Source organism: Simochromis diagramma, unplaced genomic scaffold (genome assembly GCF_900408965.1).
Source record: "Simochromis diagramma unplaced genomic scaffold, fSimDia1.1 OVJJ01000680.1, whole genome shotgun sequence".
Classification (NCBI taxonomy): domain Eukaryota; kingdom Metazoa; phylum Chordata; class Actinopteri; order Cichliformes; family Cichlidae; genus Simochromis; species Simochromis diagramma.
The window spans coordinates 329,937-355,428 of NW_024387470.1; the positions used below are offsets into that span (position 1 = coordinate 329,937).

Below are 25,492 nucleotides of genomic sequence, written 5' to 3' on the forward strand. Positions count from 1 at the left end.
TCCAAAACAAAAGAGCAAGATCAAAAAGAAATTCAGGAGTTCAGTCATTAAGAAGCAACAAGAGTGTATGAAATAATGCAAGAGACAAAACTACTGATGTGTCTCTAAGTGGAGATGTTGCTGAGAAAAAGGAGAACACAGCCTCCTGTTCTCTTTGTGTATAGTAGTCACATATCGTGACGTTTCTTTCAGTTACCTTTAGGCTAACGTTTCTGAGGTGTGAATAAAAGTTAGACTTACTCGATGCTTCCTGTAAAAGCAGCTTTAATAACAATATAAGACTCACTACACAAGCTTCTTCACAGTTCACAAGTCAAGTCAATTTAGTTTTATTTAGTTTTATAGTGTCAAATCATAACAAATGCTTTATATTGTAAGCTAAAGATCCTCCAGTAATACTGAGAAAACCCCAACGATCAGATCACCACCTATGAGCAAGCACTTGGCGTCAGCGGGAAGAAAAAACACCCTTTTAACAGGAACACAGCATATTAGATCATGTGGTTATTGTGCTGTCATTGCAGCTGTGTTTTGTAAGTAGACCTTTAGAAAAAAGCAACGTACAACTTACCAAATTTACAAAAAAAAAGTAACCATGATCATGTTGTGCACAAAAGAGCCACCCTACCACCAGGAGTAGAATCTCTTTAACACTTTGTGTCTCTTCCTTACCAGACCGAGGTGTACGACGACCCCTCCTCAGTCCAGCCCCCCCAGTTCCCCTACCAGCAGACTCCCCAGGTCTTCCTCTTCTCTCATCCCGCAACCGAGCACCTGGACCTCGATACGGCCACCACGCTGGCCTGGAGGCTGCGAGGCCTCGCCCTGCTGCTGCTTGTACACAGGTGTGCAACAGCTCCAGCTACGTGTACGAGCATGGATATGAAGACATTAAGATCATTTCTTTTATGGGTTTGTGTGTTTCCAGGCAGAGCCCTGCAGTGAAAACCCCTGATGAGTACAATGCTGCTTACAGGCTGCCTGAGAAGGTGTGACACTAACATGGCACGAGATAATACACAGAATGAGAGTACTTGTTATTCTTACCCACGTTTTTGTTTGTGTGTGTGCACCTCCAGAGTTTAGAAGTAAAGTATTTGACCTTAAACAGCCTCGATGAGGTGTTGGTGCTGTTCGCAGATCAAGAAAAAGATGAAGAGGAGGAGGAGGAGGAGGATGATGAAGAAGACAATGAAGGTGTGGATGACGATGAGGAAGATTCACATTTTGGTAAAGGGACTCAAGAGTGAAAGAAGTGTGAAGAAAAGGAAGAATGAGAACAGGAGTTTAACTTTTTTGTGTCTGCATCTGTCTCCAGGCAAGCTGGACGATGAAATCGCAGCGGCAGTTTTTGAAAACAGAGGCACCTTATCGGACATGGATTCAGTTACCCAACTGACGTCTGACAACTTTCACAGTGCAGTAGCACAGAGTGGCCTCACAGTGGTGCTCTTCTACCTCAAATGTAAGACAGAGTCGCTGCTTTAGAGGCGTCTTGGCACTTTAGGCAGTTAATACAACAAATTCAGTATTTACCAGGAAAGAGAAACTACATGTATAGAATCATCAGACAAATCTGATATAAAACTCTAACAATGTTGCTCATTTACCGTATTTCCCGGACTACAAAGCGCACCTGAATATTAGCCGCACAAGCTAAAATCAGGGGAAAATCCTGTTTTGTACATACATTAGCTGCACCTGACTAAAAGCCGCAGGTGTTTCAATGTTGACTTATCATATGTAAGAGAATATGCACAAAGGGAATTGTCAGGAAAGAGATGGCTGTTTGGAGACACATCACTTTTATTAATATTTTGAAAAACAAGTTATGGGTACATATTTGCATAACTTTTTAGGTATATGTACAAGTAGCGGTAATTACAAGTACGAAACATGTACTGTGCTTCATAAGTAACTCTCTTCATGAGTAACAAATGTAGTACATAACAATAACCTACAGCACACCAGAAAAATAGATTCGGACTACCTTTTAGGCTCAGGTGCAGCGAAACGGCTTTAACAAGAAGAAAAGTCAGTCATTCACCACCATCTTTCTCTTCTTCCTGCGCTCTAAAACCACCAAAGTCCTCTTCTCCAGTGTCGGATACGAACAGGCTCAGGATGGCTACGTCATCCACTCTCAGCTTCTTTCCTTCGTTGTCACTTTCAAAACCAAACAAATCCTCGTTGTCAGTGTCGGAGTCGAACACCCTTTGAAGGGCCGTGGCGGTGTCCTCCCCTCCATCATGCAGCAGTCCAGCCCTTCGAAATCCGTTGGTGATCCTGGATGTTTTCACACTTTTCCACGCTGTCAGATTCCACCGGTGGAGTTGAGCATAACTTGCTTTTCGCAAGTTTATTGCCGCTCGTCATCCACGCTTCCTGCTGAACGCGTAGCACTACTTTGAAGTTTGTTTTTCGCGCTACTTGTACGGCACTATGTTGCCTGGCGGATGGACATGTGACCAACATACCACTCTTGAACCCCGATACTGTGTGTCTGATCACATGCCCTTCCGCCAGGCAACGTAGTGCCGTACAACAGCGGAACAAACAAAACAAATCCTCTTACGATATCACAAAAATCATGGACAATCCGTAGAAAAGCCGCACCTGACTAAAAGCCGCAGGGTTCAAAGCTTGTGCAAAAAGTAGCGGCTTATAGCTCGACAATTACGGTACTTCTAACAGTCTTTATGAAGCCTTTTTCCTCCCCATGGAAGTTATACTTCTACCACCATATTTACTGTTTTGGAATTCATCTCTTTCATATAATGTCTCTTATATGAACCAGGCATACTTTATGTTTAAAAAAAAAAAAGTTTTCCTCTTGAACATGAAATGCAAGTAAATTGCAGTTTCTGTTTTCTCCCACCAGGGGATGCTGTTTCAATGGCTTTTCTCAGCTCTTTCATTGAAGTTGCAGAGAGACTTGCAGGTAAACAAGCAGTTTTTTGGGGGGGGGGCTATGTTTCCACTGTTTATTTTAGCAGACGTCAAAACAGAGATCTGTATTTGAACAGAAGAGTGTTTGGATGGCAGTACCACGTCAGTTATGACTCCTATTATTGTGCTTTACAGTTTGTCTAAATTTACAAAAGATGAAACCCCCTTGTGAACCAACATACAGTCGTCTAAATCCATGTACTGAATGAATTGCCCTTTTGCCTTAACCACAAAGGATTGTTATCTAGGCAGATGTAATATTCAGGCCTCATTTGCACATTTCAAAACTTGATTAATAGCAACAATGGATAGAAAATTCACTCATCAACACATGATTTGCTCTCACTGACCGTAAGACTCAGAGGTCAACGAAGTTCAGATGAGTGTGGTCGACTGCAGCGAATGGACTGACCTCTGCGCCGCTCAGCCAGGCAGTGCTGTCCCCTTCCAGCCAATCACTGCCTTTCCCAGTGTCTTGTTTCTTCACCCCCAGCATCCGGCCCAGCACTTCAGAGGAATGCTGGGTAGTGAGTCACTACATCGCTTCATCATGATGTGAGAAAACATGAATATAACTTTGAAGTCATATATAAGCCTTTAACCTCAATTGGGTCCAAATCAAGGACTGGTGAAATAGCAGTTAGTGTACTTGTACAATCCTTTCCCTTTAACCTGAAATAGAAATGGAGGTGTGTTTAGTTTTGTAGCGCTGTCTTTTTAATGTCAGTCTACTTACATGTACACGTGTGTTTGTGTGGACTTGATTTTTTTAACCAGAAGCCATGTAGCTTCTCCTGTTCGTCTGTCCACTCTAGAGGAAGCGCAATCATTCCTTCTGGAAGTGCCTCATCCTGAGCTAGCAGGGTACCAGCTTGACAGAGTTGTGGGATTGTTTGAGGCCCAGACACAAACAGGTAAGATGTTGTTATTGTGCATTGTTGTTGCAAGGGAAGCCTCAGTGCAAATGCTAAACTTCTATTAGTTATGGTTATACTACTTAGGAAGATCTCCCAGTAGCTGCAATCAAAACAAGAACTTTTAAGGGAGTGGGGGAGAAATACTTGGAGGTGTTTTGTAGCTGTTAATTAACACTTTTGTCTGTACTCATTCACATTCAAAGCTATCTCAATGTTAGCATTGTGTTTACAGTAACAGAGTAGGTGTAATCAGCTAATACTTACTCTGGCTAATATATAAAAGATACATTTAGCTACTGTGACCTCTGTTGGTTTGTGAACTCTTGTTTTAAAGCGATGAGATGAGTGTTTTTACTATTGCTATCTTGGTGTTTGGAAAGTGGGGGTGATAAATAAGGGTCACTACACATGATCACTATATGAATGGGAGTGGTAAACAATCGAATGGGAAAGTAGCTGTCTGTCTGCTTTGTCACAATAAATTCAATTTCATTTATATAGCACCAAATCACAACATCAGTCATCTCACGGTGCTTTATATTGTAAGGTAGACCCTACAATAATAGATACAGAGAAAATATACTAGATACTGGAACCAATGAAGGGAAGCTCTCTTTTTCATAGGAGCTACAGTATTGAGAGTCGTACGTAACGAGGAGGTAAAATTATTAACAAGATAATCTTCCAGCAGGAAGTCGCCCAGGATTTTCACATTGATATCACTGAGGCTGCTTGCTTGGTGCATCCACTGCGACAGTTGAGCGATCGGTCAAAATAAATTGCAGTGTGAGTGTTCATGGTAACGTGGAAATATATCACCTAATCTAACAATGCAGCTCGTTGTTGTGCTTTCATTCAGTTCTGGACAACACAAACGAATCACTTCAGATTCTGCTCATTGTTGATTTTAGTCTTTTCCTCTTTGTTATTTTAAATAGACGGTGTGTTTCCAGTATCCTGTATTACTTACTCTTTCTTTCCAAATTTTTCTTTATTGCCTTGTTTAGCAGCGTTTACCGAAGCAGCAAAGTCCCTGAGAGGAGAAGCACTGACTGGACTGCTGACAGATGAACTGGCAGAGAAATGGTACGAGCTCTGCCAAATTGCCTCAACCTTGAAATAGTAAACTGCTTCTTCGAGTTTAAAGTCCTAAATTACTGGAAGTTTTGAAGAACACACTGTAGCTGAAGTTTGAAAAGCACAATATATTTCCATGAGTTGTCTGTTTTTCTTAACTTTGAAATGTAGGATTTCCAATTGCTTTTAAAGGCTTTAGGAGATGGACAGTTAAGCAGTTTGTTTTTGAGGGGTGGAAATCCTACACGTACCTACTATAATCCAACCTGGCTTTGGAAAGACACTTTAATCAATGTTGTAGTTACATTTTGTAAAGGCTTAGACATACCTGTCATTAAAAACTTAGCTGTGATTCTAATGTTTAATATTTGAACTTTAACCATTTAAAATATTGTTTATTAGTTTTACTTATATTGTGCGTGCGTGCGTGCGTGCGTGCATGGTGACTATGCAGGGCTGCAGACCACACTGTAGACCTTCCCGCAGTGTTAGTGTTTCCATCTTGGAGGACACACACTCATCCTTTCACACTGCCTGCCTCCTCGTCTGCTGAAGAGCTGCTCACACACATTAACACTGCGCTGCTCCACCCAATGGTAAACCATACTGTGTGTGTGTGTGTGTGTGTGTGTGTGTGTGTGTGTGTGTGTGTGTGTGTGTATGTACACTTGTCTTTATCATTTTTTGCAAAATTAGTCACAAATTCAAGTTGGATGACTTGTTTCAATGCAATCATCCAGTCAGGAATAGTGAGTGAATAACTAAGTCCAGCTTGATTTTAATCACTATAATCCGTCCGTCTTCTTCCTCTTATCTGGGGCCGGGTCGTGGGGACAGCAACTTAAGCAGAGAAGCCCAGACCTCCCTCTCCACGGCCACCTCTTCCAGCTTGGCCTGGGGCCTTCCGAGAGATATAATCTCTCCAGTGTGTCCTGGGTCTGCCCCGGGGCCTCGTCCCAATGGGAGATGCCCAAAACACCTCACCCAGGAAGCGCTCATGTTGCTCATGGAGGAGCAGCGGCTCTACTCTGGGGCCCTTCTGGGTGGCTGAACTTCTCACCCCATCTCTAAGGGAGAAGCCAGCCACCCTTCGGAGGAAGCTCATTTCCACTGCTTCTATCCGCGATCTCGTTCTTTCGATCACTACCCACAGCTCGTGACCATAGGTGAGGGTAGGGACGTCGATCGGCCAGTAAAGTGAGAGCTTTGCTTTTACACTCAGCTCTCTCTTCACCACGACAAATCAGTACAGTGTCCGCATCACTGCAGCCGCACCAATCCGTCTGTCGATCTCCCGCTCCCTTCTCCCATCACTCGTGAGCAAGTACCCGAGATGCTTAAACTCCTCCACTTGGGGCAGGAACTCGTCCCTGACCCAGAGTGAGCACTCCACCCTTTTCTTGGCCTTTGAGGACCTCCTTAATCCCACTTGAAAATACATTACAATACAATATACAATTCTTGGATGTTTATAAAAGCCACTATGGCGTGTTCATAGTATCATAGTCTCAGGTAATGGGCTTCACATGTGGTTTAGTTATGGCTTTCCAAATACAGAGGTCATGCCAGGTCAGAGTAATGCTTCGGTAATCCTTGATGGATGATAAGATGGGTTAAGGGTCTGATTCCTGCTGTGGAAATGCTTCCATGGAGCTTGGGATCAAAAGTCCAGTCAATGACACATTCTCCCCTCTGGCTGTGCTGATGACCTCACACCAATCAATCACAGAATATGACTCGATAAAACGAGTTAAATGGAGACATTAACACTTGCTTCTGTGTTATTTATGATGGTGAGAGAGTGACCTGGACTGAAATGTGTCATATATAATTCAAGGAGAATTGCACCCTCAGAAAAATCCCTGCTAGTGTTAAAAACTGCTGACGGGACTGATGAGGCGCTTTGTTTTATATCTCTTTGTTTCCTTTTAACTGTACAGAATTTGGAGAGTATTTAAACAGAAATGTGACAGTAATTTGTGTCAGTTATAGTAGATTGTACAGGTCAGCATTAAATCAGATTTGTGCATTGTCAGCAGATGACTCGCAGTACCGTCCACTCTCATGGATACGTTTATTTTGCAGTCGCAGCCTTGTACTCGTGCTCTGCTTAGTAAATCTTTATCACTTAATATTGGCTCAGCCATCTCACTATTTAATTGACAGACCCTCTTAAAATTCCACCTGCAGTTTTCTTCACAGGAAGTAAACAGCTGCTTCTAACATGCTTGGTGCTGACCTTTGTAAGCAGGTTTTCTGCAGGATGTTGCAGGTGCAGCAAAAACCAGTGATGTGTAAACTTTGGGTAATTAGCCGAAACTCAAGATTTGTGCTGATTGTGTCAAAGTCAAACCTTCTCTTTTTCATTTGGGATGTTGTTCATTTCACTGGCCTGTGTTTTATCTGGTTTGTAGTGTGATGACTGAGTTTGTGAAAATGCAGATATTTGAAGTCTTTGTGTTATTTGGCACTTCTTCGTCCTCTTTTCATGATTTCTATCCCCAGCCTGAGCTGACTGTAGAAAATCTGCCATCCTTCCTCTTGCTGGGCAAAGCCCTACTCCTTCTGTTTGTGGGAGAGGATGAGGACAAGATTGGGCGGAGGCAGAACCAGGCGCTGGTGAAGGAGATGAGAACAGCAGTAGAGTCGGAAGGGGAAACGATGGAGCGATATTTGGCCTGCTGGATCCATCTGTACGTTTCTGTTTCTGCTTATTTGCTGCTCTATTTTTCCATCATGTACACAATCCAAAATCCCCACTTTTTTATTTATACTTTTTTTTTTTTAATATATATTTTGTTTCAGTGGACGCACTCCAGCTGGTATGTCCGTCCTGGGGTCATACGTAGGCTCTATGCCCCCTCTTCCTGCACTAGTCCTCACACACTTGCCCTCTGGGGACCAAATATACCAGTACCCACCCAACACCCCCATAGTGGCCTCCTCAGTCCTTCACTGGCTGCAAAGGGTCGAGGATGGTACTGAGTCACCAACAGGTAAGGAGGAGAGAACAGAAAGCTTAAAGCTGAGTTTACAATCCCATAAATTCCAAGACAGCTATGCTATACAGCTATAATTCTGCCTTATTACAGACAGTTAATGAACCGGTCACTCTTAAAAGCAGAATTGAGAGTAGAAATGTGCAAGATTACCTTAAAGATTGAAATCGTTAAGGTAATGTTCAGGTCACCTTAGTCTGGATGGAATTTCCAGTCAATAAAAAATCAATAAGAAACAATTCAACTATGCCTCAGATTTACCTTTAGCAGTTTGTAGATTCTAGTCACCTGGAATTTATTTGAGTTACAAGCACATTTTGAAAATCTCGCACAAAGTCATCAAATGAGACTGGATGCAACGAAAAAAGCAGACATTGTGTGTGATTGTTGACTGACCTTTGCGATCAAGAGGCTGTCCTTCTGTCTATTTACATTTGCCTTTCTACATACAACAGTTAGTCTGAGAAATTACTTGTACTGGTGATATTTCTAAATGGAAATAATACCTGTGGTCAGCACATTCCCACCATAAAGACTGACTACACATTCAGCAGTCTTCTCTATCAGTGAGAGAACTGTTAATATAACTGTTGAACGTAGTTCAGATATGAAACCCGAACTATCTGGAGTCCTCTTTTAGCTCTGGAGTGTATAAAGGCAAGAGCCGAGATAAGATGCTGGTCTCCATCACTGAAATGCACAACGTTTAATTGATTCTCTGCACACAAACTGCAGACTAACAACCTTTTTACTAATGCAGCAGGACTTAAGGTTCTGTTTTTGACTTGCTGTAATCTAGTTTTAACCAAAACTCTTCTGCTGGATTGCAATGTATTCATTTTTACTATTCATCGATTTGGAAATGCTGTTAAACCTGTATTATGTTTGCAGACTCGCATTTAGTTTACAGGTAGCGATGGTTGTCATATATGAGTGAGTCCTAAAATTATTATTTGAAGTCATTTTATAAAAGTGAAAAAAGTTGTTGTGACGATTATAAATTGAACTTCAGGAACAAAAATGGTCTATAAATAAATAAAATTTGATTTAATTTATTTATAGAAATTAAATAGAAGCAAAACTAAACACACTGACCATGGAACGCAAGACTATCAAAATAAACCAGGAAACACTAAGACACAGACTAACTCATAGCATGACACGGGAACTGAGAGGAAAGGACACACAAGGAAACAAGATGGATTAGGGAGATAACGGAGGAGATAACGAGGGGGACGCAGGAACAGATAATGGAGACGAGACACAGAGAGTGAGAGAGCGAGAGGAGAGACATGACGGTCTGGGGAAACATGGGATAAAAATGACAGGCAGGGGAGGGATGAAATGAGACATAAGGAGGAGAACATGGGAAGAGAAAAGGGAAAGAAGACACAAGGACACACACATAAACAGAGACACACAGAGAGGGACACAGAGGACAAAGACACAAGGGAAACCTAATAACCAAGGAGCTAAAACAGGACAACCTGGGCTATATAGAATAAACTCAAGAAGACTGGAGAAGATAAGCCCGACTGATATATCGGCCAATATTAGCTATTTGCTGATATATTGTTATTGGCATTTAAAATGACTGATGAGTAAAGAAGACACAAACGAAATTGATGTTACAGCACTCTGACACCAGGTATCAACATTCCTGTGAAAATTCCTGTGTTTTACTTTCTAATCTTAAGACAAATATGCTTTTAACAATATGATTCATTTTAATTCTGTATGAAACTTCACATTATAATTAAATATTTTTGTTCTGTAGGTTTGCTGGATGAGGATAGCTGGCCACCTGCTTTTGAGTTCTATGACTTCTTGAAAATTATGGACATGCAGGAACCTGACTCTGCCCAGCAGCAAACTCCTAAGGAGGAGGAGGAAGAGGTTAATGTGAAAGAACATGTAGTGGTAGAGGACATGACAGGTGACAATCGTCACGCTCACTCTGAACTCTGAACATCAGATGGAAAGAACACTGCTGATCTGATTTGTCTGTTTCTTTGTTTAAGTTTTCTTTTCTATTAATAATATACAGCTTAAATGTTGGGTTACTGAGTATTTAATGAGAGATTATTATAATAATGTAATAATAGTAATAATAATATTTTTGCCATTGTGTTTTAATGTGACATGCTGCCTATTAAACCTTTCAGTTGTTCCTGGATGTTATTTTTGGATTTATTTTATTGAGACTGTTTCATTGTCTGATTTCTTACTGCTGTGATTTTGTGACTCTTTTAACTTTGTAGATGCATCTGATTGGCTGTTTTTGTTTGGTTTTGTTTTTAAAGCTGCTCATGTGCCAGTTAACTGAACTAATTATGTGTCAGTCAGTAAACTGTCCCTTAATTTCGTTGTAACTCATAAACCTTTGGAAAACAAAAAGTGTGTTTAACTATTTTTATGAACGCATTCATAAAAATGTGTTCATTCCATTCATTAACTCAAAAACCAGTCTTATGTGTTATCATCGTGTCATATCGTCTACTTGGTGAAACAAATATCTGTACTTTCGACAACATACGTTTTCAAAACAGACTCGTTACATTAGGTTCAGCAGTTTAATTTGTAGTGTTTATACTGAGGAATTAAAGTGGGCCTGAAGGAGTGCAGGTGTCAGAATCTAGCTCGAGGAGGAAGCGTGAAGACAGTGATGTTTATTTAGTTGCAGCTAATTTCAAATTCAGCATTTCTATCAGCTCAACAAACACCAGCAAACACACAAACTCTGTGTGCAGTTTGTCACACTGTTTCTACTAGCTAAAGCTTCAGCTGCTGTATTTCCCAGGGACAGAACAGAGTGTGAGAACTTCACTCAGAGATGTAAGAAAAGACAGGACAGGAACAAGAGAGGTTAGATTTAAAGGATTACTCAGTGATGCCTGATAAACTGCAGATTTAAAGCTTACATATTGGCTAGGTATTTAATGGTTTCAGCTTAGTTTATTTTATCTAAAACTTCAGTGCATGGTCCTAGTGATCAGCTGACACAGATCCCTGGCACAGGCTGGTTAGGTATTTAATGGTTTCGGCTTAGTTTATTTGATGTGAACTTCAGTGCTCGGTCGCAGGGATCAGCTGACACATATCCCTGGAACTGGCTGGTTAGACATTTAATGGTTTTGGCTTAGTTTATTTTACCTAAAACTTCAGTGCACGGTCCCTGGGATTGGCTCATACAGATCCCAGAGCACTCCAATGAAGTAATCAGTGAAGCTGATTACAGCTTAACAACCAGTGCTGGGCAAGTTACCTTGAAAAAGTAATTAATTATATTTACTAGTTACTTCTTCAAAAAAGTAACTAAGTTAGTAACTGAGTTACAAGATTCTAAAAGTAATTAATTACTTGAAAAATAACTATTGCCTTACTTTAAAAAAAAAAAAGTTTAACCCTCTGGTTATGTTATGTACAGTTATGTTTTCATTTTGACACACTGTATTAATCTAAAATCAGACAAAAAAACATTAAATCCGATTAGAAAATGTTATATTTTTTACTGTTTCAACCACAAACATGTTTAATGAATCATGTTTCATAACTTTAAATGCAAATATAAATGGTCAATTTTAAAATCATATGCACGAGTTTTGCAAACCACAAAGTTTTTTGCAGCCATTTACCTTTCACCCCTTTTTCAATAAGATGCCACACAAATTATTTGTGCCACTCCAAAAATTTCTGTCCAGTATAAAGGAGAACATCACAGCCTGATACCTGCAGGTCTGACAGCAGCAGGTGCATCACTCCTGTTTCTACCTGGAGACAGCAGTCGCCTCATTGTTCTGACACACAACACAAAACTATCCTCAACTACACACTAACTACATAAGACAACACATTAACTACAAACACGTTAAACGTCACAAATCTCTCACATCTCAAAACTCGCTCTCTCTCTTTTTCTGCTGTCTTTCTTTCTCTCTCTCGCTTTCTCGTTGTCACTCCTAAAACTTCCCCCTCTTCCTAAACAACCAAATGTCATGTTGCCATATCATTTTTTGATTGGTCGACATGGTGCATTCTTCCACCAACACCAACGGGCTTTTTTTTGTTTTAGAAAGTAAATGTGAAGAAACTATTGAGGAAAAAACACTTGGATATATTGTTTATCATGACTCTGGTTTTACGTGGCCCATCAACACAATTTAAAAAGTGGTATATATCACCTTGTTGCTTTGTCATTTTGAAATGGTCATGTGATTGGCTTACCACTACTTTATTGTTCCTCAGCCAAACAGCAGCACTCATGCGATTGTTTTGCCCCCCCTAGCTCCAGCTGTTGTGCCAAAAAGTAATCGTCCGGCAGGAAGTGATTGCCGCCCGCGGGAGCGCGCGCAGCTGCTTTAAGCTGTAACGCCCAGATTACTTACAGCTACTTCTGTGCAACTGATATAAGATGCGTTAAGCTGAACACAGCTTCAACCGTCTGTTTGTTGATAAATAGTAACACGACTACACCACATTTTCTTCTTAGTAACGGTAACGGCGTTGTAACGATAGGAATAGTAATTAGTTAGATTACTCATTATTGAAAAAAGTAACAGCGTCAGTAACTCCGTTACTTGTAACGGCGTTATTCCCATCACTCTTAACAACTGACTGCAAATCAACTCAAAACCAGTATTAAAACAAACCATGAGAGGAAAACCAATAGGTCAGCAGGTAAGAAGGGAACCACCTTCTAACATAATACAGTATGTGTGTTTTAGTAATAGCATTTTTACTTCAGCATAGCTGTGCACAGTTACCAGTTTGTCCTTGGAAAGTCCACATGAGTCCAGTTTTCATTCAGTCTTTTATTTATAGCATCTTTTAAGTGATGATATGGTCTGGGAATATATGTGCAAAGCTTGCTGTACTCATCAGTGAATGAAGAGCAAACAGTGTAGTACTATTGTCATGGGAACATGCATGTATTAATTTAGTGATTTATTAAATGTATAAATGTTATTATACTTGATTCTAATCAGATGCTGAGTCTTTTACGCTGATGGAAATGCAGATAACACCGATTTGATCTGTGACAAACTGAATGATTCGTCTCTTGTGCTCTTTTTAACAATGTTGCCTTTGACTGGTATATTTTTATGCTCTTTATACTGCAGATTTTTACGTCTCTCGAATAGTTAGTGCTAATAAGGATCATTTTCTATAGCAGAACACGGATATGATCAGTGAATTAGATTCATAGATGACCGCTAGATTAATTTGATGCTCAGTTACCCAACTGACGTCTGACAACTTTCACGGTGCAGTAGCACAGAGCAGCCTTACAGTGGTGCTCTTCTGCTTCTGCTCGAAAGGTTTGCTTAGCAATTGTGAAAAACTTGAGGGGCATAAAGTAGGGGATGCTGTGTTTATTGCTTAAGATAGCTCTTCCTTTTATTTTAGCAAACTGTTAAAATTTAAATTGAGACATGTTAATTAAAGCAACAGATGAGCACAGAAAACTACTGCATGTGTCATTCTGACAAATTTATTTTTCAGAAAGAAAGCAAAGAACTGACCAGCTGAGTCACAGTGTAACGTATATGTTACAGCGTAATCAAGTGTTACTTATCATCAGATGATTTGCTCTCACTGACATTAAGAGTCAGACTTCACCGAAGTTGAGATGAGTGTGGTTGACTGCGGCGAATGGATCGATCTCTGTGCCGTTCAACCGGGCAATGCCATCCCCTTTCAGCCAATCACTGCCTTTCCCAGTGTCTTGCTTCTCCACCCCCCAGGATTCGACCCAGCACTTCAGAGGTGGTCTATCCTTCAAGCTCGGGTCCTCTACCAGAGGCCTGGGAGCTTGAGGGTCCTGCGTAGCATCTTAGCTGTTCCTAGGAGTGCGTTCTTCTGCACAAAGATCTCAGATGTTGTTCCTGGGATCTGCTGGAGCCCCTGGAGCTCTTCTCCGAGCCCTTGGTATTTCTCGAGCTTCTCGTGTTCCTTCTTCCTGATGTTCAAGCCATTCGGTATTGCTACGTCTATCACTATGGCCGTCTTCTTCCGCTTGTCTACCACATCTATGTCCGGTTGGTTAGCCACCACCATTTTGTCTGTCTGTATCTGAAAGTCCCACAGGATCTTAGCTCGGTCATTCTCAACCACCCTAGAGGGTGTCTCCCATTTTGACCTCGGGACTTCCAGGCCACATATGTTTCTGTATACTCTGTTGGCCACTTGTTTATGGCCTTCCATGTATGCCCTGTCTGCTAGCATCTTGCACCCTGCTGTTATGTGCTGGATCAGGGGCATCTTTACACAGCCTGCACCTGGGGTCTTGCCTGCTGTGTTAGACCCCAGCCTCTATGGAGCTTGTTCCTGTGCTGCTGTGATTAGTGCCTCTGTGCTGTCTTTCAGTCCAGCTTTGTCCAGCTACTGGTAGGATGTCTGGATCTGTCTGTCTGTCTTTTTGTCTGTCCGTCTGTATGTATGTATACATATATATGTATACGTACATACATATATATGTATACATATATCCAATCAGGAATAATGACTGAATAATTAAGTCCAGCTTGATTTTAATCACTTGAAAATAAATCGCTATAAATTATTGGATGTTTATAGAAGCCAGTATAGCGTGTTTATAGTATGTCTCTGGTAATGGGCTTCACATGTGGTTTCGTTACTGCTTTTCCAATACAGAGGTCATGCCAGGTCGGAGCAATGCTCCAACCTGGCATGGAAACAATCAATACAGATATTGCTCCATAGGTCAAGTTCGACTCTCCCTTTGAGTGTTTGTGGAATCTTGAAATGTGGGCGCCTGTCTTTTTTAGTGGTACTGTGAGGGAAAAGATGATGTATGATAAGATGGGTTAAGGGTCTGATTCCTGCTGTGGAAATGCTTCCATGGAAATTGGGATTAAAAGTCCAATCAATGACACATTCTCCCCTCTGACTCGAGTTAAATGAAAACATTAACACTTGCGTTATTTATGTGTTATTTATGATGGTGAGAGAGTGACCTGGATTGAAATGTGTCATATATAATTCAAGGAGAATTGCACCATCAGAAAAATCCCTGCTAGTGTTAAAAGCTGCTGACGGGACTGATGAGGCGCTTTGTTTTATATCTCTTTGTTTCCTTTTTACTGTACAGAATTTGGAGAGTATTTAAACAGGAACGTGACAGTACAAATATGTGATGCATATCGTGCAAATGATAGAGAAAACAAATTTGTGACGGTTTCCAGTGTTCTGTGGTTTTAGATTTTTTTCTATGTTTTTCCTATTGTCACAGAATGTAATCCAGGAAAATGCTTGCTGTTCAAAAGTGAGTTAATTCTTTCATTTCCTTTGAGTTTTTTTTTTTTTTCCATCCTTACATATGGATCCAGTTCCACATATTTGTATGAGTGATCGTGTGCTTGTTCAACTTTGGCATGATAAACAAATGAACACAGCTGAATTGTTAGTTGAAAAGACAATATTAGTATTGGCCAAGATATTTAAAATCAGTACAATTTGGATTTGTTGTTATTTTATTCAGCCTTCAGTTTCACAGTTCACAAATGTACTAGAAAGACATCAGACTGATTCTTAGCATTTTTCTACTCTCCCGGAGCACTCAAAGTGCTTTGTACAACATGCCACATTCACCCATTGACACAAGCACTTTCTTCTATGCGCGGTGCTTCCTAGCTAACATTCACACTCCTTTGGGAAGGTTACTGAGTTAGTAAGACAGCTATGCTAAGGATACTTGGGATGCAGACTGGAGGAGCCAGGCATCTACTAACCTTCGGCTCAGTAGATGACCTACTCTACCTCCTGAGCTACAGCCGCCCATTCAACAAGTACAAAAAAGAAATTAAAGATCAATCAGTGAGAGAAAAAAGTTATTTAGATTTGACCTTCTTTGGCCTTCAGCATTGCCTTAATTCTTCATGGCATCGATTCAACAGATTCAACATCAGATTTTGGTCCATACTGACACGAAAGCATCACGTAGTTAATGATTTGTTGGCTACACATCTATGATGCAAATCTCTTGTTCCATCACATCCCAAAGATGCTCTATTTGATTATGATCTGGTGATTGTGGAGGTCATTTGAGCACATTAACCTGCTGGAGACAGCCATCAGAATATGTGTACACTGCGGTGATAAAGGGATGGACATGGTTAGCAACAATATTTAGCTAGGCTGTGGTGTTTAAATGAGGCTCACCAGATATTTTCTCTTTTTTGGACAATTCCCTGTAAAACCTTGAGATGTTTTTGCAGGAAAATCCCAGGAGATCTGTCGTTTCTGAAATACCGAGAGCAGCCCATTTGACACCAACAACTATGCTATGTTCACTTAAATCACTTTTCTTCCCCATGCTGATGTTGTGTTTAAAGCATCAGCAGGTCATTTTATCTAAAGGTGCCTGTTCTTTTCTAAGAACACTAAAAAAATAAATGAACTGTTAATCATTCAAGATTATGATTTCTTGGAAAACGACCAAAAAGAAAGACTTAAAATAAAAACAAAACAACATCTCACAATGAAAAACGTCGACCTACTAGATCTACTAGATCTCCTCCCCTTTTTTCCCTTTTAGTTGTTCCAAATCATTAGTTGTGCGCTCATACTTAAGATTCATACTTTGTGAATATGTAGAGGCCGCATGCTGAAGAAACAAATAAAAGAAAGAAACAACAGACACACACATGCCTGAATAATGTTAGCTTTAGAACATTTAAAAAAAATCCTCTGCCTCTTTCATATTTAATCAGGAGGGACATGTACGAGAGTTTTAAATGTTAGAGGACGGTTTCATTTTGTAGAGCACTCAGTGATGACCAGGTTTGAAACCAATCTGAAGTCTGTATCACTTCCCTGAATTACATTTGAGCTTTGTATGGCACAGTGACTCAGCATAATCACTCAAAAAGGAAATGGCCGTGCATATTTCAGGTATATAACTAGATTATGGTCTAATCACACAGCCCCGTGTCACACGCGAGTGATGACATTAGCGTCCCCAGACTGTGTGTATCATTACATTTGTGGAAATTAAAAACACACACACAGACCACATTTCTATGTTGCCTGCGTGTTTGTTTGTTCTCTTGGTAGTACTTAAAAGAAGTCATGTTTTTTTTATGCTCACATCACCATACAGTACTTTGAGTAAAAGCAGGCCATAGTTGTAAAGGAAAAAATGGCTAATTTCATGTGCTGTTGCTTCAAAGTATTTTTCTGGTTTGCATAACATCGACCACAGCCTGTGGTTCCAGCTATTTGCGCTTGTTTACAAGTGCAGGACATGCTATGTGTAGTCTATGGCATAGTGACAGACAGATGTAAGCATGTAAAAAGCCAAAGAAAAAATCCAATGATAGAGACGGAGAAATACAGAAGAAGAGAGAGGAGGATGCTTTTTATAAGCTTAATCTTGTCTGTTGGAAATAGGATGTGTTATCTGTGATTGTATATTTTCCTGTGTGTGTGTGAGTAAAGTTTATCTGGCTGGGAATATATACTCCCAAGTTTGTGTGTATCTAAATCTCAACCATAATTGCACAAAAAACTCCTACGGGAGGTCAGATAATCTGTGTTCTCACAGACAAAGATCCCATTGCCAAAACCACACTGCATATCTACAAGATGACGCGCATCACCCCTCCCCAAGCTCAGTCGTGATAATCAGTAAATCTTTATTACTGCAACGTTATCACTGGATGACATTAAAGCCTTTATCACAAATAAGGGACTGAACTGGAACCAAAGACAGCTTCTTTCTGTGGCATGCGGTTTTACAGAAAGGCAAACACAGACACAACTTGTACCACATTAAAACATACTGTTCTGTACTGCCTGTCTTTTATTCTTTTAAATACACGACAGCCTCCTGCAGCTTGCTGTACTCTTTCCTGTGTGAAAAACTGTAATATATTATTACTTATGCAGTTAAATAAATATCTACTGTATTACCAAAAATTATTATTTTTTAAATATTTTGATGAAATAGTAAAAAAATAATTGTTCTCTGTCAGACTTAGGACACATGTATTTGTTTAAGAAATGCAATTGTCCCCTTATTGCTGGCAGAGGCAGGAATTTCTCTGTTCTACATAATCTGCTATTCAATTAGGACACAGATTTCAGGTTGCATTAAAACACATATTATTTCCATCATGTGTTCAGATATGTATGCTTATTTATTTTTAGCACAATTCATTATGCAAATCTATAATAAACTAAGAAAAATGAACAGCATGTGACACAATTATTGTGTGTCCTTGCCCCAGGGTTGTTGTTGCAGTCTCCACTGTGTGCAGTGCTGCATGGGGATGCTCCAGTCACTCAGAGCTAAAAGCATGGCTGTACAGTCATCCAACTGACACCATGAAGTGAAAAATAGCTTAATTTAAAAAAAATTAATCTTAGATATGGATTAAAACTATAACAAATAAAAAATGTAAACATATCATATAATTTTTTTTCTTTCAAAAATCAGTCCATTGGGAAGTGTAGCACTTAGTTTATTGAAAATAAGTAGCAGGTAAAGCTTGGTAGTGTCAGGGAGCTGTCTCAGTGCAGAAAGTCCTCAGGCTGAGACAGAAAGGAGGAAAAAAAAAACCCGTAGTCTTGGGCAGGTAAATGCAATAGGAGATGAGGTGTGGTCATTTATTTAGTTTACTTTATTTGGTATAATTGGCTAGTTAGCCTTACACAATTACTTTTTTTCAACTGGTGGCTTATTTTAAATGTCTATTTTCAGTATTTTCAGTCTCATTTGAGTTTTCCACCTCGTCAGACAGTCACGGTCAAAAGGACAGCAAAGCCTGGAAAAACTATTTACAAGACTTCTTAAATGTGCTCTCTGCCTTATTTATAGCCATATTTCACAGATGTATTGGTTAAGCAAATAAACCTGTTTAAATAGACCACAAAACCACATGCCATAATGTTATATTTTATTTGAAATTTCACTCAGTCAACCAACCAAAATGTTGTTGGATGAAAAAGCACAAGATAAAATAATTTACAATTAATTATTTTTTCCTGGTTCTCATTATGTGTTTGCTAGCATCACCAGGCATCAGTTAGCCTATCAAAAATCTACTAATTTATTCATGAATATGCCGACATGTTTTACTAAAGAGGTGAGTTTGACTCATGTGTGCTGATGACATACATTCTTGTTTTGTTTTGTTTTTAAAGAAAAACAGCTTACCTTTTAAAAATGCACTTCAAATTTCTTTACTGCTATATATCTATGGCATGATTAGTGTGCATTGCTTACTTGTGGCCACAATTGCAAGGCTCCAAGTTTTATCTTTGCTATGAAGAAAACTGGTCCTGGGACCAAGGGAGATGAGAAGACTCCAATCAAGGACTCAGAGGTCCAAGTACTCATACACATCCATTAAATGGAGTCAAACTACAGTTTTCAACTGGAACCAGGGCAAGCAGAGCTTTATATGCGGTCTGGTTGTTGTCCACAAAGACGCATCCAAGGGAGGTGAAAGACATTTTTATGTTGGCATACCATACCCCAAAGCCTTAAGAAAATGTGTCTCCTTCCTGGTTCATTGTTCATGTTGCAACCCCCTAAAGTCATCCTCATGACCCATTTAACACGTGCTAATCTCACGTATTATCATATTTAATGCAGTGATGGTTTGTCTTACAGTCAGGTCAGACTGAAAGATGTTACAAGGCAACTTTTCTTTGGCATACACGTATTTTTCCTCTGTTCTGTTTTGGATTTGTTTCCAATAAATACAGGAATATCTGCCAGATCCTGGGTCCTCAGGGGCGAAGGAACGAGCCAGGGTGTATTTTTGTTACAGCTGCTTAGCAGAACTGTTTTCTTGGGTTTAAATTGTCCTATGGTTCCCCTGCTTCAGGGTGCGGCTATTGAATGGCTGTGATTTAAATTTGTATTTTCATTCTGTAATCTATCTTTTTGTGCAGACCTATAAAATTGACTGTTGAGAACGATTTTATTACACACCATAAACTGAAATTCCAAATAATGTGACTTAGTATGTTTATCATGAGTTTTCCAAGGAAATTCTTTTTTCTCTCTTGGGGAATGACAAAGGTATGCATCAGTGTTGTATGTGTTCTTTTCTATTTTAAACTCCATTGAACATTACTAAGATTTGTTGCAATGTCACTGGTGACACATGTCACCCTGGAAAACACCTACCACCATTTCCAATCTTTAAGCCAAGGCATAAAAAGACTGACAGAATGGCGTGGTAACCCTGTTGAGTCAATTTTAGTAAATTCGGACTAATGACATAATGAGTTGAGTTATTTATTTTGTCTATTACACTGACGCAGTCATGACTGTTGAATAAAGGTGTGAGTTCTCTTTCTGTCTCTGCAGACTAACTCTGTAGACAACTCAGAGAAGCTTTGTTGAGAATATAATTTAATAGTGCATGTTAAGCACTATTTTTATTCTTTTGAAGTAAAATTCTATTTTTGTCCTATAAAAGAACAGACTTTCCCACCACTAAGCTCCTTGGCTTAGCTCTCATAATAAAACAGATCATTCATCTTAACAAATAATTTAGGTCTGCAAATATTTACACAGTCATTTTATACTCTATTGACTAAAATAGGAAGCTTTTCTGAACAGTTTTTATGGCAGTGGGCCATTCAGTGAAATAAATTACTTGTACTTCCTGACCTTGGTTTCTGATTTGTCCAAAATGCCCGGAAACCTGACGGCATCAACTATGCAACAATTTTCTAAAACTGGTTAGTCGGTTCAGCAGCATTTTAAATTATCTTTAGCAAGCAAAGCAAAGAAAAAAGGTGGTGAAGAGAGCATAATTAGTATACTGCTAGGAATCTGGATTTGAGCAAGTGGTGTCTCATTGAGGACAAGCAAGGCAGGCAGTGCTTGTTTACAATTTTTACGTTGCTGCCAGCTCCAGTTGGCTGTTGTTGCTGAAAGCTACACTCATTTCATTCTCATAGGAAAGTGTAGTGGTGTCTGTAGTGGCTTTTTATGGATGTGTCTGTCTCCCATGAACAGTGACTTGAGCTGGGTAAGCTGAGAGGCCAGCAGCTTTCTTCGGGCGGTTAATGCATGCACATTGTGGATTGACATCTAGTCACTGACTCTAAATTGATGTGAGACCAGCATGCAAGGCAAGCTGCTGCTGGCTTTGCTTTAACTGCTGTGAGATCAGTTACGATCTGCTCTTTCTGTGGAACCACCACATGCAAGCTTAGCAAGTAAACAGGCTTTAGGGATTTATCATAGTAACAGAGGAGTTTCCTCTTGCTAACCACCTTCAGTGTTGGGAAGGTTACTTTTAAAATGTATTCCATTACAGAATACAGAATACATGCCCCAAAATGTATTCTGTAACGTATTCCGTTACGTTACTCAATGACAGTAACGTATTCTGAATACTTTGGATTACTTAATATATTATCATGCTGTTTACAACTACGTGAATGTACTATTGCTGTGATTTATTACTGTTACTGAAGGTCCACGACTCCGAACTGTAGTAAAGGGACCTCTGACTAATACGGCGGGGTCCCTGTCGGCTCGTAGCCGAAAAATAGCTTTACTTTGTTGTCTGGGTCAACTTTGCTTGCGAGAGACAGAGAGAGGCGTTGAAAGGCTGCTCCAACGAAACTTATTGTTTTCGGAGGAAAACACGAACACAGTGTACAGTCGAGTCTTAATAGCTTACTTACAACTGGGCTCGTCAGGCACTCTTCTTGGCTGCAGTGGTTATTATTATATTTACATGCTTCCAGCTCCCGTTTTTGCTCGATGACAGCTCGTACTTTTCCTTTTTCTCCCTCCCTCGCTCACAGACACATAACGGGTATGGCAGTCCATTCTCCCTGCAGCACGGACTACACTGCCTATGCTACATTCTTTAGAGCTATACCTGTAGCATTCTGTCTATTAGTTTAGCACAACAACAACAAAAAGGCGGTCTCTCACCCAGTAAACACGCAGAGAGAGCGTCACCATGTAACCATGGCAACCGCCTGACCCGCGACAATATGAAACAGGAAAATACCGCCGTGTAATCCATTTATTTCAACAAAGTAACTGTATTCTAAATACCACCTTTTTAAACTGTAACTGTAACGGAATACAGTTACTCATATTTTGTATTTTAAATACGTAACGGTGGTACATGTATTCCGTTACTCCCCAACACTGACCACCTTGTAGAGAAGTCAGTAGAAGAAGAAGTCAGAGGGTAAAAAAAAGTTGTTAATACATGATCAATGAAAGCACTGACAATGATAGAGAGGGGACAGCAACTCTGACTTTTTCTATAAAGGTTGACCAAATGCAAGCTCAGAAGAACTTTCAGATTAGCATCTGAGATTAGCATGAGAGCTCACTAGAATACCTGAATGTATTAACTTTAACCATCTGCTCTGGCAACACTCCACTTTCATTTTTCAATAATATTTTGAATCTCCCCTGTAGATTTTGACAGTTAACCGTGCCACACACTACTCACGTCTTTTCATTCAACTGATTTTGTCACAGTCTGAGCTGGCAGACCGTGTAGAGTGTAGAATGGACCCAAAAGCAGACACTTGCAGAAAAAAGTAATATTAAACAAAAGGTGAGCCATTTATTAAAGGCACAAAACAAAATGCAAAATGAGAATTGACTAAATAAAATAAACTGAGCAGACTAAACCTCAAACTAACACACAGGAAAGATGGAAACGTGAGACCTGACGAGGTGTGATTACGGAGAGTGGAAACACATGGGGAAAAAGCTGGAACCAATAAATGTAGTCATATGGGGAAGTAAAACTGAAGACACTGGACACAGGACTGTCAAAGTAAAACAGGAAACATAAAAATGCAGACCAACTCACACAGCTTGACACGTGAGCTGGGAGAAGGGACACTCAGGGAAACTAGACGGACTGGGGAGACAACGGGAGAAGATACAAAGAAGGGAACACGGAAACAGTTACGGGAGACAAGACACACAGACATGACCAGGACACAAGAGACACAAACACAGATGACATGACAGACACATACCAGCAACACAGAGGAGAGACCAAGACACAAGGAGAACCTTAAATTCAATTCAATTCATCCATCCATTCGCTTATCAGGGTTGGGGGGGTGTCACTGGAGACTATCCCAGCTGTCATAGGGCGAGAGGCGGGGTACACCCTGGACAGGTCGCCAGTCTGTCGCAGGGCTAACACACAGAGACAGAAATCCATTTGCATTTGTGTGAATGCCCCAAAAAGTGCTATATAAATGCAATTCATTATTATTATTATTATTCAATCCCGCATTCACACTTATGGGCAGTTTGGATTAATCAGTTAACCTATCCCCACAAACGGCATGTCTTTGGACGGTGGGAGGAAGCCGGAGTAGGTAGAGGGAACCCACACGGGGAGAACATGCAAACCCCACACAGAAAGACCCCAGCCTGATGGTGGAATTAAACTCAGGACCTTCTTGCTGTGTGGCAACAGTGCTAACCACCATACCACCGTGCTGCCCCAATCAATTCAATTCAATTTTATTTATATATTGCCAAATCACAACAATAGTCGCCTCAAGGAGCTTTATATTGTAAGGTAGATCCTACAATAATACATACAGAGAAAAACCCAACAATCATATGATCCCCTATGAGCAAGCACTTTGGCAACAGTGGGAAGGAAAAACTCCCTTTTAACAGGAAGAAACCTCCGGCAGAACCAGGCTCAGGGAGGGGCGGGGCCATCTGCTGTGACCGGTTGGGGTGAGAGAAGGAAGACATGATAAAGACATGAAACAGGATAAAGACATGGTGTTCACGTCTTTATCAAATCAAAATCATAATCATAATACATAACAATCATAAAAAACACAAGAAACTCAAGAAGCTCGGTCAAATACCCAGAACATGACAGATTTTTTTGTTTTTAATTTATTGTAATTGACCCCCCCCCCTTTTTTTTTCTTTTACATAGTTTCAAAACTCTACACCAATACCTCATAATGACAAAGTAAAAATGTTTAAATTAAATTAAAAAAACAACAACAAAAATATAATATATACATAAGTATCAACAGCCTTTGCTCAGTATTTTGCTGAAGCACTTTTCAGTGTGAGTATTTTGCAACAAGCTTGACACACTTATTTTTGGGCACTTTCCCAAGTAATGATATTTTATGGTTCTTTTACAATTCTTCAGCCAGGAATGAGTGTGGAAAGGTGAAAACCTCCATGTAGACTGCAGCAAGCTGGTAGCATATTTGAAGACGATGATGTGAGTTTGTAGCATTAGCTTAGATAAATGTGTCCATTAACCCTGCCGTCGACTGCATTAGTCATAATGCAGATAGAAATCTAGAATGATGCTATTGATGTTATTAATTATTGTTATCTGCAATTACTTTTACGCTTGTATGTGTGTGTGCAATAGAGAGAATGTGAAGATAGATTTGGCTGCTACATTATGACCATGGATACGCTCATGCAAGAGTTTTTTCTAATGAAGATTATGTGCATGGAAATGGCCTAATTAGTGGTTTACTTTGTGGTTAATGCCATACCATCAAAAACAAGCTGGACAGAGACCACTAGACCAGCTGATGCCTGGGACGTGCATGGAAAACAGAGTGTGTCGATCTATGTAAAATAGAGAAAGTAATGTGATTGGTGGTAATTAAGATGTTTGTTTAATTGAATTTTATATATGGTGGGGTGGTATATGGTGGGGTGGTATATGGTGGCGCAGTGGTCAGCACTATCACTTCACAGTTAGAAGGGTTCAAATTTAGCCTGATGCCTTTCTGTGTGGAATTGGCATGTTCTCCCTGTGTCTGTGTGGGTTCTATCTGAGTACTCCAGCTTTTGTCTAAAGAAACGCTATGTGATTCTAAATTGGCCATAGGTGTACTTCACCATAACAGGCTCCAGCTTCCCCACAACCTTTAATTGAATGGATGATTCTTTTGAGAGGAACAAAGCTTGTGGATGAGCAGAACATGACACCAATTCTTTAAAAAAGCAGCCTCTCAATAAAATAACCATATTCACCTAAATAGCTCCCAATCACATAGAGATAACACATAGAATTTTATGCCTACCAGTGTATCGAAACTTGTGACAACACTGTACAAAAACAGTGGTCTTCACAAAAAGCCACAGCTTCAGCTGAGCAGTAAAAGCATGGTAAGTACGTATCGATTTTTTCATAAGCCCTGAGAGTAAATTACTGTCTTTAGATGGCATTAGAGAAAATGCTGACAGACCAGAAGACTGAATGACTTCAAGTAAGAATGATAGAGGCTCCTGTTGTGGTATTTCTCGTAAGTCACATTCTTGGAGTTTGCATATTAAATGTTCAGTATAATATCTGATAGTCAAAGCCAGCTGTATGTATTTATACTAGCTCTCACTGTAGTACTGTCATACCTGTCATATTTTCATTCCTGCTTAATTTGTGTAGCAATTAATGACTAACTTCTGCAGTATTATTTATTCTGTTGGTGTAACCTATAAGTGCTTTATTAGAATCACACTTTCTGCTGTTTATAGTATTCACTCACGGGGTCTAAAGTGACATGCTA

At 39.9% G+C, this 25,492-nt stretch overlaps 1 protein-coding gene and 1 long non-coding RNA gene across 5 annotated transcripts in view; one reads left to right on the top strand and one right to left on the bottom strand.

Annotated features, from left to right (window-relative positions):
• Positions 1–10,339, top strand: part of txndc16 (thioredoxin domain containing 16) — an 18,018-nt gene extending 7,679 nt beyond the window's left edge. For 3 of the 4 annotated variants that reach the window (XM_040014924.1, XM_040014926.1, XM_040014927.1), the window contains 12 exons: positions 676–845; positions 929–989; positions 1,080–1,230; positions 1,319–1,465; positions 2,882–2,941; positions 3,306–3,504; positions 3,727–3,863; positions 4,874–4,952; positions 5,398–5,539; positions 7,449–7,636; positions 7,749–7,939; positions 9,720–10,339. In XM_040014924.1, coding sequence (XP_039870858.1) covers positions 676–845; positions 929–989; positions 1,080–1,230; positions 1,319–1,465; positions 2,882–2,941; positions 3,306–3,504; positions 3,727–3,863; positions 4,874–4,952; positions 5,398–5,539; positions 7,449–7,636; positions 7,749–7,939; positions 9,720–9,910 — 1,716 coding nt within the window. In that variant the 3' untranslated portion in view covers positions 9,911–10,339. The remainder of the gene's footprint in view (positions 1–675; positions 846–928; positions 990–1,079; positions 1,231–1,318; positions 1,466–2,881; positions 2,942–3,305; positions 3,505–3,726; positions 3,864–4,873; positions 4,953–5,397; positions 5,540–7,448; positions 7,637–7,748; positions 7,940–9,719) is intronic. The other variant, XM_040014925.1, reaches the window with a different exon arrangement.
• Positions 2,553–22,026, bottom strand: LOC120723478. The gene is made up of 3 exons (XR_005693759.1): positions 22,015–22,026; positions 11,996–11,998; positions 2,553–2,687 (listed from the first exon to the last, which is right to left on the bottom strand). It is a non-coding gene; the product is annotated as an uncharacterized LOC120723478 (long non-coding RNA).
• Positions 22,027–25,492: the final 3,466 nt, after the last annotated feature.